This window comes from Fringilla coelebs (assembly GCF_963513975.1).
Source record: "Fringilla coelebs genome assembly, chromosome: 3".
Lineage (NCBI taxonomy): Eukaryota > Metazoa > Chordata > Aves > Passeriformes > Fringillidae > Fringilla > Fringilla coelebs.
The window spans coordinates 92,058,388-92,073,143 of NC_140030.1; the positions used below are offsets into that span (position 1 = coordinate 92,058,388).

At 44.0% G+C, this 14,756-nt stretch overlaps 1 protein-coding gene across 1 annotated transcript in view; it reads right to left on the bottom strand.

Moving 5' to 3' along the window:
- KCNH1 (potassium voltage-gated channel subfamily H member 1) overlaps positions 1 to 10,386 on the bottom strand; it is a gene marked incomplete at both ends in the record, with an annotated part of 170,356 nt that extends 159,970 nt beyond the window's left edge. The window contains one exon of the mRNA XM_084202555.1: positions 10,314 to 10,386. Coding sequence (XP_084058681.1) covers positions 10,314 to 10,386 — 73 coding nt within the window. The remainder of the gene's footprint in view (positions 1 to 10,313) is intronic.
- Positions 10,387 to 14,756: the final 4,370 nt, after the last annotated feature.

A 14,756-nucleotide genomic window follows, 5' to 3' on the forward strand; every position in this document is an offset into this window, starting at 1 on the left:
AAGACCCTCTGGCTTTTGGAAGAAAGGCTGGGCAGTCTCATGAGATGAAGAGGCACCCATTTTTAAGGAGAGTCCTTACAGGAGCCCACCACACTGCCTACTTTTCAGTATCAACTCCCAGCTGCTCACACATCCATTGAGCTCATTAATGCTCCCTCCAAATAAATGTCATTTTACCTATTAACTGCAGAGAGTTTAGTTTGTTTCAATTTCCCCTTTCAAAATCTTTCTCCCCAAACTTCAAGTGGATTTAAATAAAGCAGTCCTGTAGTTAGCTAAAGCTACTGCCCAATTCCAGAAGCATGATTAAGTGTATTTTTACACACTCTTTAGAATAAAATACACCAGTGATATAACTTCAGGATATTTTAGCTGCTTTGTTTCTCACAGCCTCTTTTAAATACCATGGGTTTTGCTCAGTTGAAACATTTTCTCCCCAAAACAACTCTTTTACCCCTTCCTACAAATAAGTAAACCAAGTCATTTCTCACTGCTAAAGCAAGTGCTTTTGAGTGTCTGTTATAAACACTACATTAGACTGTGTTAAGATATTTTAAAATTTCATCAGGAAATACAGAAAATGACCAAAAAAAAGGCAAATACAAATGTTAGGCAAGGTCCTGCCCTGATCTGAATAGTGTTTTTCCATTTATTCCATATTCCATGCTTTAATTGCTTAAGAATGCCTTCTGACTGCCTCCCCTTCTCAAAAGATAACTTTCCCTTCTCTCCACTTACTAAAGAGTTCCTGTTAAGAATTTGCCTGCCTTTCACACTTAAACCTTATTGTTTTCAGATAAATAATCTCTTGGGTGTTTTTTCATTGAGGGCTATATAGGACACATTTCTGATAACCATCACTGTGATAATACTACTTTTATCTAGCCTTGCAAGGCTTCTGTGAGTTACAACAATGCTCTTATCTCCTATTTACAGGTGAAAACAAAGCCCTGAGTCCACAAGGGATTTAAGCTCCGAAATTTGAGACTGCAAGAGTCTAGTCCCTAGATGCCCAGCTCTTAAGGACTTGGGAGCTAGAAGCTCTGGGAGCAGTGCTGGAGAGGAGAACTGAAAAACTTTAGCACAGCAAATAGAAATCTGACCAAGTTAAGCCACAGAAAACAATTTAAAAGGGGGATATTTTAAGGCTGGTTTTTTCCCCCTTTCTCATGTTTGTTACAATACCTAATATTTGAACATAAGCCCAGTTCTCACAGTTAATACTCAATTCTTTGCCATTATTGTAGGAGCTGAAGAATCATGCTCCTGCTTATGTTTTGGCCTAGCAAAACCCGATTTTTTTGGACTGGCAGTTTCCAAAGGATGCATAGAGAACATGCACACATTTCTCTCCCTCAACAGCAGTTTGGACAGTCTCCTAGAAGATTAAGGCTATCTTAGGGCAGCGAGAGCTCAGACATTATTTCAGCTCTCGAATGACTGTCCTAATCATCAAGCTACCACAGCAAATAGATGTCAACACCCTAACCATGTGAGTTTTTAAGTCAGTATGACTTGGCTGCTGTATTTTATGCGTCCCTATTAGTCAGCACTGGGTGAGCCTCTCTAGCCTGTAGAGGTACAATGCTTCATGAGAGTCCAGGCTGGGCTTAGTTGTGAGTTAGAAGCAAGCTGAGAGATCGTTATGTACCCATAAAGCTTTAAAGGAAAAATTTTGCACAACTATCAAACCAAAGAACAAGTCAGAGATTTTGATGATCCCATTGTTTCTTAAGTGTCTCTCCCTTCTAGCTAATTCCAACTTCATGCATCTTGACCTTTCTTTGATCTCGGCTTTACATAGCTGACAAATACATCTCATTTCTTCAGAAGTGTCTCTGACAACACTGTTTTGCCTGTGTGAATGCTGGCAAGACACAGCATAAAATAAGGACTCCCACTTACAACTCCACTGCATAGCTTGTTCAGACAGACAGCCCAGGAGTAGAAGGGCTGTCCTCATTGCTATCATTTACATTCAGTTGCAGTGACATCCCTGACAATGTGCTGCTTGAGGACAGCTCATAACCTGGTAATTTTTCCTAACATAAGAAAATACTGAATAACATCCACTGAGGCAAATACTGCCATTGCATCTGCAGAGACACGGGGTCCCAGAGACCAGGAAACATCTGCGGCCTTGTTACACAACAAGCATGAGGGATGCTCTAGTGAACTCTGAGTATCAGAGAGCAGAGACTCTTGGGGACTCACAAGTGGGTCAGCAAGGCCAGGAAAGGAGCTGGCCAGAGGAACACCATGAAGAAATCCACTGCTAAAGTCTCTTCAAAGACAGGGATGAAATGGACGTAATAGTAATAGCAGCAGTATCAAAACTATTTGGTGACTTGAAGCACCTCTTTGAAAGGACTCAGTGAACTGCCCTACTTGGAAATCAGTTTCTATCACAATGGCAACTGTGTTAGCAGTATTGCCTGGCCCAAGAGGAAGCTGTAAGCATCACTGGCCCTTCTTATGAGCTAGAACTGGAGAGGGCAGGCTCATATAAGATCTGGGCTTCTGGCTTGTGCTGAATTGGGCACAGTCTGAACAAGACCATTGAGAGGCAAGGAAATATGAAGAGGTGCAGCACAGAGCACAATGTGCTGCAGAAACACAAGTAAGAGCTGTAGCATCACAAAGGCAGCACAGTTACTTGCATGAGTAGGGCAGGCTTCTGCAGCATGGATTACTTTGTGAGGGGCATCACTTCCTATTTTCTAGCCTGCATTTTCCCCAGGTTAGTTCTGCTCACTGCAGTATACCCACATCAGCATCTACACACTCAAATGTCAGATCCAGTTTGGGTTATCACTTTAAAGTAGACATGGCCACTTAAAAGCAACAAGAAAAACATTTTAGCTCCTTCCAAAATGTAAGAATGGATTTCACTCAGTCACTGAAACCAGTACTTTCCTCCACTCAGAAAACAGACCATCACAGAAGAATCAGAAAATGTCTTTCTAAATAACCTTGTTCCTTTAAACACTAACAATCACAGGAGTCTAGAGCACCCATTCTACCAAAACTACTCTATCTACTGAATCCTACTGTTACATTTAGTACTTTGCTTAACCAAAACTGCCCATCAGCTTCCAGAATTCCTGCAGATAAGCTGCACTCACAGACATTTATCTGGCCAGGACTAACTGACTAAGGAGTGGTCACCTCCTTGCACGAAGGTGGAGCAAGTCACTGAAATGCTTCCCCAAAACCATTCACTGCCCTGCACAGCTACGTATTTGCTCCCAGTGCATTCCAGCCTCTCCTGTAACATGGATCTTGCCAAGCTGAGATCCCCCCCCACCTCTTTCCAGAGGCCAGCACACCGGTTTTACCTTCCCAGTCCCACCAGTGATGCACAGGTCCTCTCCTGGGAAACAGTGGCAGGTCAGAGACCAAGAGCCAAATATCTTCCCACTGCCAGACACATTCCCACACTGAAGGTATTCCCTCATTGCACAGAGGAAGCCAAGGGGAAACCTCTACCCAGGCAGTCCTAGTGCACACCTCAGTTACAGGAGAGGCTGGTGCCCACTGCACTTTCCCATGTTTGGGGCAGTCAAATCCCTCAGGGTGCTTGGGTTTGTGTAGTGTACTAATGGGATTCAAATATATTAATATATTTCCCCACAGTCATCATACAAAGGCAACACTCAAAAGGTTTGTTCCCAATTTATTCCCCCCTGAGTAAAAGGAGAACCAGGCTCAGCACGGTGGGAAGACCTGCTCCTCACCAAAGTTTCTTGTTCTCCCATAAGAGGGAAGGGGAAGAAGGAGGAGGAGGAGGAGGAGGAGGAGGAGGAGGAGGAGGAGGAGGAGGAGGAGGAGGAGGAGAAGGAGGAGGAGGAGGAGGAGGAGAAGGAGGAGATTGCTCTCCTCATTTGAGACCACAGCCTCCCACATGCTGGGCGATGACAGCCCTGGTTATTGAGATCAGCAGGTCTTCTTTTATCCTGTCTCAAACTCTTGCCATGGATCTTCAGGGGAGCAAACCTAGTTCTTTAGCATTAGCAAGCACAAACCACTTCTACAGCAGAACTAACAGCACTGCACATCACACGTGTCTCTCACCCTCCCCATGGAACAGGGATGGAGGATACAGCTGCCGCTGCCTGAGCTGGGCCCAGAACAGCAGAGATGCTGTGTCACAGCCAGGGTAAGAAACGTGCAGCAGGCAAAAATCATGTGCTGCTGTCATAGCAGTAAAGATTGTATCCTACAGCTTAAGGACAAGGGACACGTGGTACTTACAAACTTGTGAGTTTGCAAAACAAACAGCATCATTTGGATACTGGGGGGAAAAGAGATTGCATCATTTCTGTCTAATTTCTTCCCAGAGCATAGAAATCAAACATTGTGTATAAGTAGGCCTGTCAAAATTGCTAACAAAGGATAGGTATGATAATCTTTGCTCATGTTTAGTCTTAGCTTTGAAAAATAAAGGAAAACCAGAAGCACTTCGTCACACTGATTAGTTACATTGTTCAGATGTAACTTCTGAGATCAAAATATGGCCCTAAGTCAGCTCGAATAAGTCACACTGAATTTCAAGTATTTATTCAATCCTTTCTTTGCACACATGTGATTCAAGACTTGCACTTCTGGGACCCACCTCATTTTCATCCTAACAGAAGTGGTGCAACTGTAGCCAGAGCAAGTACAGACCTGCTGAAATGACAGAAAGACTATTTATATGGTAAAATAAAAATAATAAGGAATAATTCTGCTCTTCCACCCACATCCTCCTGTGGAAGCCAGTGGTGTTACACAAATACATTCACTCAGTATCTCCTTGTATTCATCCCTACAGTGGAAGTGCTTCAATATCCCATTGAATAACTTGATCATTCTATAGGATAATGATATAGTGGCCTCAAAATCATCTCTCCTTAATATTGAGGTCAAAATTTTTAAGCTCACGGTAATACAAGAAACATAAACCCCTATAGATAGGTTCATTTGGGCTGTTTCACAAAAGTTTTGTATAACTATTTGTTTAATTTCCAAAACAAAATTGATTTAAAAGTTCCTTGGTTGCTACAGCATGAACCCAATTCCCTAAATACAGATATATCATGTTTACTCAAATATGACTTACACTGTCATGTGTACACCAGAGCAAAGTGCAAGTGCAAGTTGAAAAGAATTATTTAAAAATTTGTATCACCAGTCTTTCCACAAATAACAAGAGACTCCAACTAAAGCAACAACTTCAAGTGAGTCACTTTAAATCATTACAGAAAATGAATGCTAATTGCAGCCAGCAGAATAGAAAAAAACTACCTTTTCCACCTCAACATTCTTACTTTGCATTGTTATAGAAAATATTTCATGGTAGGCATCTACCATGAGAAAAATTTAAATTGAAAACTATGCATCATTCTAACACTTGTAGCTATAAAATCTCCATAATTATCTATATATTTAAAATAAAGCATATTACTGCAGAATAACAGAACAAGAATAGTTGAAATGGCACCAAAATTGTGCCAAAGGTATCATATGTATTTTTTGGACAGCATGATTTGTCACCTATCCTTGAAGTTCTGTCCATATTGAGAAACTAAAAATCCAACACAACCCCCCCCCAAAAAAAACCCAAAATAAACACTAAAACACAAATCCCACACCATCTACACACATGTGATGTTAGAATGAGATAATTAGATGATTTTCAGAAATGAGAAAGTTCATCAGTTGGTAAGAGGCAGACATTGCACCACTCATATCAAAGAACAAAACCACTGTTTAGCAGTGAGAGTTCATCATTCAGCTGGTCAGAGGGGTTTTGTTTTTCCCATCCCATATGATCTGAACACTAATCCAGAAAAGGCATACTTTAATTGCATTGATTATGAGTCTTTCTTTAGTTTAAAGAAGCCATTTGATTTAGTGATTATAGCCTTAAAAATATTTGAGACAAGACCTAACTCCCCACTCACTTTTATCTATGAGTTACAAAAATGCATTAACCAATTCTCCAAGAAGTGGGTTTCATTAAGATTTGTTTTATAATCTTGTTCTAGGATTTAATGTAAAACTGGATTGATGCATTGAATTATCACAGGAGAAGTTCTTGAGCTTTCAGAACATTAATTTTAAAGCACATTACCTGTCATCTCTGTGCTGTACATTTTTTCCCTTACTATCTATAAAAGTAATTTTAACGAAATCAGGCCGTACATTCCTAAATGCATGAAGGTGCACATTCAAAACTTTTAGCCTAGTAAAAGCCAGCAGGAAAAAAAAAAACATTTTACATTCAATTCCAGTGATACTGAGAAAAAAATTGTCAGTAGTGAATAGGTATTTCAATGTACTGATCAACTGTGTGAAAAGCATGGATGAAAATATACATGAAAATATATGTGTCTCCACTCCAGTTGGAAACATGGGAAAGAAGAAGATCAGGAAGCAATAAAACCCATTGTTTCATTCTCTTCTGGGAAAATGTCCTTAACACAGAACCTACAAGCTGTCCTCTTGCAGTTTCTGAAGGTCTGCTGTTTTCATTCCTCATTCTCTGTTAAGTTTCCTTTGCATTTTTCTCTGGCTGAACACAAAAACAGTCTTTTCAGTTTCAGAAGTGTTTACAATAAAGTTAATTTCTCTCCTAGGTCTCAGATGATGGTACAAGGTTAGCATGCCCAGGATGCAAAATGTTTATTGTACTGGGACTTTATAGCCTGTAATGAAAGCAATGCCATAAATCATGCAAATGTCTGTTATACTCAAGATCTATGTCTGAAGGTGCTTTTTCTTACCCTCTATGGGGAACTCTCTACATTCTCCATCAAAAGATGCAGGTTTGCTTCCATAACTAATGTCTCCTTAGTGTGTTCCCAGGGGATTTTGTGAAAGGAAAATTAAATTCACATGAGCCTTATGCCTTCTAACTTACCCTTCTTCCAATCTCCTTATTTTGTCCATAAATCAGAAAAGTACCTGTGACTTCCACTCAAATTCCAAAGCCATGTAAAGACAGGACTTACTTTTGCTATCCTTATACATGCCCAATTATCACACACCTCAGTGAGAATCTTGACCAAGGAAGGACTGAAAAATTTGGCTGACATTTACATAAATCAAAACAATTTTTTTCTCCAGATATTGATAAAGCATTGGAATATTGCAAATAACCACTACAATAAGCTGCACCAGCTGACTTGGGTGCCCTGGCCATGATCCAGGTTTATAACTGTTATTATTACAGTGCTTGTATACTGTGGATGTATTACATTACCAAGAAAAATATTAATATCACATTAGCAGTAAGCATCAGGGGCTAGTGATTCTTTATATACTGCACTGTGTTACAGCATGGGCTCATTTTCTGTCCCACTGGGTGTTCTGGTCTTTAAATATTTCAATGCTTCAAAGAAATATTTGTCAGCCAACCACTGCATGCAGCATTTATTTCTCTAGCTCTGCATGGCTAGTACAGAAACACATATTTTGAACGTTAAATACAAGATGATCAGAATTATGGTGTCCCTTGTTTCAAAGGACAAACCTTAGGCTCACACTTCATGCAGAAGGTTTTTGTGTGAGAAGAAATCACAGAGGACCAGACAAGGTCCACAGGTCTAGAAGATGACAGGTTACATGTTCTTTCCTGTGTCTACTAAGGCCATCCCATGTTCTCTTCACTCCCGTGTGTGGGAAGGCAGTGCTTTGCAGCTCTAACCCTAGCACAGCTCCTTTGGCTGGCATTCAGTGCATCAGAACCTGTCTCAGTTGATTTGCAGCCTGGGAAGAAGCTCTCATTCCTAATAACTCTGAAGCAGACAATTCAGACCAAAGGAGTTAGAGGTGAGTCTTGCTGCAGAAGGTGTGCTATAAACATGAGCCAAATTTTAACCCTAATGGCAAAAACCCTGAACTTGCACATCTACATACACTGCTACTACCTTTAGCCACAGAATGTGCAGCAGTTCACCAGTCCCACATCCAACATGACAGAAAGGCTGTCCAAAGAATTCCTTGTCAAAACTACTGGTAAAAGAATGTTAAAATTAGTGCTGTCCTTAGAGCAATGCTTGCAAAAGAAGCTGCATGCCCATCCCTTTGTTACCACCATACAGCCCCTTCCACTGAGTTAACACCCCCTGCTCCAAAACACTCTTTCCTCTGTCCACCTATGACTGATGATACCCACAACATGTACAAATTCCTTCACATGGAGCCCTTAGTACATTATTTCTGTTCAATGACAAAATTCTTCTCTTTCCAAAGGGAATCCTCTGCAAATCAGGAGCATTCCTATATCTGTATCACCCAATATCTGTTGGCACCACTCAACTTGCTTGCAGGTGCCAGCAAATACAAGCTTGACAACAAGCCCAAGGTTTATTTGGCAAATCCCAAATGGCGTAGACAGCTTCATTGTGGGTCACATTACTGCCCAATTGAACAAAACCAAGAAAGGGGAGCCAAACCTCAAGCTTTATGGGCTCATTTAAGCACTCATCCTGTGGGCATCCCAAATCATCTCAATGGCCAAGTAGGCAGGACAAGATGAGACGTGGCATGTTTCCATACTGCCCCCGTGCTGGTCAGCACAGCCCTGCCTCAGCACGAGAGAAAGGAGTCTATCCTTGTCTCTTCAAACAGACTAAGGTCAGAAAAACTAATTCATCCAACACTGGTATGTGACAGCACCACATTTAGAGCAAAAACTTGAAGGCACATCACAGAAGAATTAGTGTTCTAAACCCGAGTCAATTCTCTAAGCTTATCCTAGTAAGGTCTGAACTGTTCATCACTTCCCACCAAGCTTAATCTAAAAACTTGTATTGATTACAGTCCTCAGGACTTGCTGAGCATTTGGAAATGGAGTGCTGTCATTCTACATGTGCTGTCTAGCACCACGCTCTGTTATGACACCTTCTTAATAATGGGGGAAGAGAGGAAGAAACAGAGCATAGCTTCTGCTGCATGATTTCCCCCATCTGCAAGCCTCAACTGACTTATTGCATCGAGGCTTTGGCACTGAAAGCCAAAAGAGGAAATTGGTTTTTAATGAAGAAAATAATCTACAAAGTCGAGAAAGTTTTGAGAAAAACCTTCAATAACTGTTGTTGGAAGATTAGAGAAGCAGCCTGAATGTGATGACATGTAACATTCATTTTTAAAGACATAAAAAAAAAAGGAGGGTAAGATTCACTGTAAGACTGGAAAGTAATTTCTTCAGGAATGCAGCCTCCAGCACCCTTCCTTCTACAGGAAAGTTGCAGAGAGAAATAACCTATAAAAAGAGCCTCACAATTTTATGTGAAAATATGGTCTCATCAAAGGCTAGTTCTCCAATAATACTGCCTAATTAAAAAAATTGAAAATCATTCTTGGGATCATTTGAGTTTTTAGCTGCTTATCAAGAGGGTTGTCTTTGCCTTATCAGAACAAACTGACTATGTTTTTAATTAATTAACTCGTCTCGTCTTCAAAAGGAGCTTGATCCTCATATTCTCAACCATACTACAAGTTCTTAATCCCTGAAGTAACCCCATTGAAGTCACTGGAACATTAAAAATGGTACAACTTAGGCTCGGGGCTTTAAAAGAAATGCACATGCCTAGGTTAAACAAATCCATGAACGCTTGCATGGTCGCCGGCTTACAGAGGGAGCAGCTTTTGGTAAGTCCCTAAGTGAAAGAATCTGGATAGCATTAATACATATTTGCATGCAATTGTGAAATTCGAGGCATTTTCCACTCCACAGTTTTCCAAGAGACAGACCTGGTTACAGTGCACCAGGAAAAAAAAAAAAAAAGGCAAAAAAAGCAAAAAAAGCAATATCTGCCCTCAGCCCTTAAAATGGCAAACTCTCTCCTCACTTATGACAAACCTTCCCTTTCAACTCGGGCAGGCAGCCCTGGCCGATGCCCCCGCACCGGGCTCTCCCAGCCCAGGGACCATCTTGGATCCCCGCACCTTCTCCCGGTCCGAAGCCGCCGCTGCCGCCCCCGCCGCTCGCCGGACGCCCCGATGCCCCCGCCGCGGCCCGGGCGCTGCCCCCGCTCGCCCCGGGGCGCGGATCCCGGCCCGCCGCGGGCACGGCGCGGCCGCCGGGGCTCGCCGGCACCGGCCGTGCCGGCGCACCTGCAGCCGGAGCCCCGCCGCCCGGGCCGGGGGCTCTCGGCAGGACCCGGGCGGCGCAGCCGGCACCGGCTCCGGCACCTGGACGCGCCGCTTCGGCGGAGCCGCCCGGCAGCGGCCGGGGCTCGGCGCCCACCGCCCGGCGCTGTCCCCGTCGAGGACGCGGTGGGCTCCTTGCGGCCGGCGAGAGCCGGCCCCCGGTGCCCCCTTACCGTTAGACCTTCGCACGATGTTCTCCAGGAACGTGTTCTGAGGCGCCACCAGCCCTCGCCTTCCCCCGGCCATAGTCGCTGAGCGGGAGCGCAGCGCGGCGCGGAGGCTCCGCTCAGGGCCGCGCCGACCCGCGCTCTGCCGCGCCGCCGCCCGCCCGCCCCGCGCGCCTCATGCCCCCGCCGGGACCGGCACCAGCGGCTGTGCGGCACCGCCGCCGCCGCCGCCTCCCGCGCACCGCAGCCCCGCGCCGCCGCCGCCGGCCCGCCCCGCAGCGACCCCCGCCGGCCGCCGCCGCGCCGCAACGCCGGGGCTGCAGCGCCATCGTCTGGGGCCGCGCCGCCAGCTGCGAGCCCCGGGAGCGCTCGGCCCGTCGGCGGCGGACGGCGCCTTCCGCCGGCCTCTTCCCCCGCTCGGGGATGGCTGCCGCCGTGCTCGACCCCTCGCCGGTGAGAAACGCGGAGTGCTTAAAGACCGCTCGCAACTGCCGGCAGCCGCTCTCTTGGCGGCGGGAGGCACCGCTGCGTCCCACCCCGGGTGGGTCCCCGCGAAGCTCCGGAGCCTTTGCTCGCCGCCCTCATCCCGGGTCGCGCTTCACGCTTGCCTGCGATGATTTCTCTTAGAAGGCTACTTAGTACTAAGTGGTCAAACTGATTAACAGCTCCGTGGAAGCAGCGAGACAAACTGTTTAAGTATAACCTTTGACAGGTCTTGAACTCTTTACGATATTTAACTGACACCAAGTTTTCATTCAGAGATTAATCGATTTTGTTGTTTCCCCGTACCAATCTGTCAGTAAATGGAAAATACTCAGATCTTTTAAATTTAAAAGGCATATTTTCTCTTGCTGGCGCTGGCATTTACTTGCTGTAATGCCTCATTAAGTGTAACACCTTCAGGCTCCGCAGCTCAAGGCGTATTGGAGACATGGAGAGTATGTTTCTGCAAGTTCATCTGCTAGAGGAAAAGCTATTTCTCACAGTGTGAGCAAATAAAGCATGGCAAACACGATGGCCTGTGTCAGCCGGGATTTTTAACCACTACCACTGTTCCCACAGAATGCTGGCACTGCCCAGCTTGCTCTGTCCTGGGTAAGGCTTGGGGCAGGACCACAGCACAGCCAGGAACCACGGCCAGCTCCAGCACAGCCGCGCACATGATCCGATTCAGCACACAGCTGTGACCAAACGCTCACTGTGACACAACACTGCCAGACAAGTCTGATCTCCCTGCCACCAGGCTCCTACAGCATTTTTAAGCAAAGAGTGTGAGACTCGAGGGGTGAAGGCAGGTGACAGTTTCATTGCAGCAGCAGCTACGGATCGAGACCCTGAGCTTCCTGCTTCCAGCAGCCCCTCACACAGCTGGGCACCTGGGAACTCCTAGAGGACCTGTGGGCCAGCCCAGCTGCCAGGCAGGAATTGGCTGTGCCACAGGGGCCTCTTTTAAACTGGTGATTATCTATATGCTGGGCACCTGCACTTGCTGCCAAACAGGCAGGTTAGGAGGAAAACAAACAAACAAACAAAAAAATGGCTGAAGCTGCCAAAAGGCCACTAACTATCCCTGAAATGTTGGGTTTTAAAAGAGTCCACAGAAGCATTTATTTGCATCTTTACACATCTAAGTACCCCAAAGAATCATCCATGTGAGAAATGGATTTAGAAAGAACTTTTAAAACTTGACAGAAAGTTCATATAGTTTTGTATATTTGTATATAAACATTGAAATAATGTGTGTTGATTTATGAAGGTCATGGAATAGAGATAACATTGTTGAGAGAGAGATTGAACTAGAAATAGGTTTTAATAAGTTTTGAAATAAGTTTTTGTAAAATACGGTTTTGTAAAAAGACTAGATATTTGAGAGAATTAGAACTGTGGAAGATATATTGTAGTAACACTACCTAGGGTAAAAATATAGGTGATTAGTGTTAGAAGTAATAGCAGCATTGTGTGGTAAAAGCTAATAGGTTGAAAAACATTTATAAAGTATTGTGATCAGAAAATAAGTTAGCTTCTGATGAAATAGCATTGAGTTTTACATCTCTTATGTCTCACCCTTCATCAAGAGGGATAACAGAATAAAATCTTTTAAAACCTCTCTCAGTTACCCCATCTCTATAAAAGCTAAGAAAACCAACAAATCCATAAAAGACCCCAGTTTATTTAGTTCCTGCTAGCTTCAGCAGCACAGGCCAAACCTGAAGAGAGTCTAAGCTCTCTGACAAAATTGTAAATGTAGCCTTTGACATTGAATTTACACAACTGCTAACAACCAAGAGTGAGATTTGGAAAACTGGGATGCAGAGTAGTGTTTCATTATTCCTCAAAACCACTGTGCCAGAGGAATAAGTGCACACTGTATCTTAGCTTCTGCTGGAAGAGCTGCAGGAATATCTATGACTTAGGAGACACCTGGCATCTGACATACATTTGAGGCCTTTAAAGGAAAAAGGGTTCAAACTGAATCAGCATGTACAGAATCAGAAGTGGGAATGAGGTGACCTAAGAGGAAGAAACTGAAGACTTTTTTCCTACAACTCCATGAAGTGTGGGCTGCCTGCAGTTTATGTTGCATTGCGTGGTGCAGTCTCTGATTACCTAATTTTTCAGTGTCATGCTTAATCCAAAGTTTCATATCAAAGGTGCTATTTTATCTCCATTGCTTTTACATCTACCCTGTAACATTGCAAATGACTGAAATGCTATAGCGAATTGTGGTGGATTGACCTTGGCTGGGTGCCACATGCCCATCAAGCTGCTCTATCACTCCCTTTCCCAGCAAAATAAGATAGAAAAACTCTTGTAGGTCAAGAAAAGACAGATTACTATGGCAAAAGGAAGAAAAAAAAGTGTGCACACAAGCAAAGGAAAAAACCGAAGATTTTATTATCTACTTCCCATCAGTGAGTGATGTCTTGCCACTTCCCAGGAGGCAGGGCTTCAGCACACAGTGGTTGCTCCGGAGGAAAAACACTGTAAATAACAAATGTCCCCCCCTCCCTACTCCTTTTCCCTAGCTTCTGTATCTGAGCAGGCATCACATGGTATGGAATATCCCTTTGGTCAGTGAGTCTGCTGTTTTGGTTATGTTCCATCCCAGGATTTTGCCCAGCCCCACCCTCCTGGTGAGGGGAAGATGCTGGAGTGACAGCACTGAGCCGTGCCAGCACTGCTCAGCAGCAGCCAACACAGTGTTGTCTTATGGGCACCTTCACAGCTGCCAATGCACAGCACAGCTCTGGGGGGAAAATGAACTCCATCTCTGCCAGGCCCAATAACAAATGGAAGATTTCTCCTGTATCTTCTATCTCCTTTGGACTTTCTACCCCCTGCAAAATATGATTCTTTTGGAATCTGCAAGTATGAATTTTTCACCACTAGAGCAGAGGGACACTGTGATGTCCTACTGTGATTATTTTGAATTCTATACTGATTTTCTCACCATCACTGGTAAATTTTGGAAATAATACAGAGCCAGTGGTAACACCCCACTTGAAGCAGGCTGGGTACTCTGGCTGGGTTACCTCTCTCTGGCCATCTTTTTTTTTTTTTAATTTGAAAACTGGAGTTGCTTAATTTGCAGGTTTGCTTAAGCCTACTGGACAGAAGTAAATATCTAACACTTCCACTTAAGGCTAATATAAAAAGTGATAGTTTGCTGTAAAAGACATTCAGCTGTCTTACATTATGCTGCTCTTTCCTGAACAAGGCCCTAGGTTGGGACATGTAGTATCAATCACCCCAGTAAGTGACCATCCTTTGGCTGCAGAGCCTTAAGCTCCTGTTCCATGGTCACACTGAGCAGCTGCTGCTGCAAAAGGGACAGATTTGCCTTCATCTAAGCTGTGCATATTTGTCACCCCACTGAATTGAAAACCAGCCTGAAAAGGGCAGCTAAGACATGTCCCTCTTTGGCAGCAGCCTGTGTTTACATCAACCCCTTTACTAACACGACTGTCAACTTCCAGTGTTCATACACACAAACACCTTGACAACATCAGTTCCAAGAATTAATTTATGGGAAGGTCATGTAACCCCACATTTATGAAATAAAAAACTGGAACTGGACAGAGCTCACTTCTTTCACTGTATCTCATGGTTCACCCTTGAGAGACACTAAAGTAACTTTAAAAACTTTCCCTTTGTCAGCCACTAGAGTCTCTTGGCAATCTGTTCCAACCTCTAACAAATCCTGTGAGAAAGCTTTTCCTAAAATGCCACTAAGTCATCTGGTCTTTGAAGCCAGTAAAAACTCTTCCTTCTGCAGTCACAAAAATCACCAACCCTTTTGCAAGTTTTCAAATGCATGAAAAGTTGGTGTAATGCTCATCTGTCAGCTCTCGTTGCCTCACAGTCTGGACAAACCCTGTTCTTCCAAAGCTGTGCAAGGCTTCTGCTGTTAAGATTCTGCCAGTACTTTGGGACTTCTCATTTCACTGT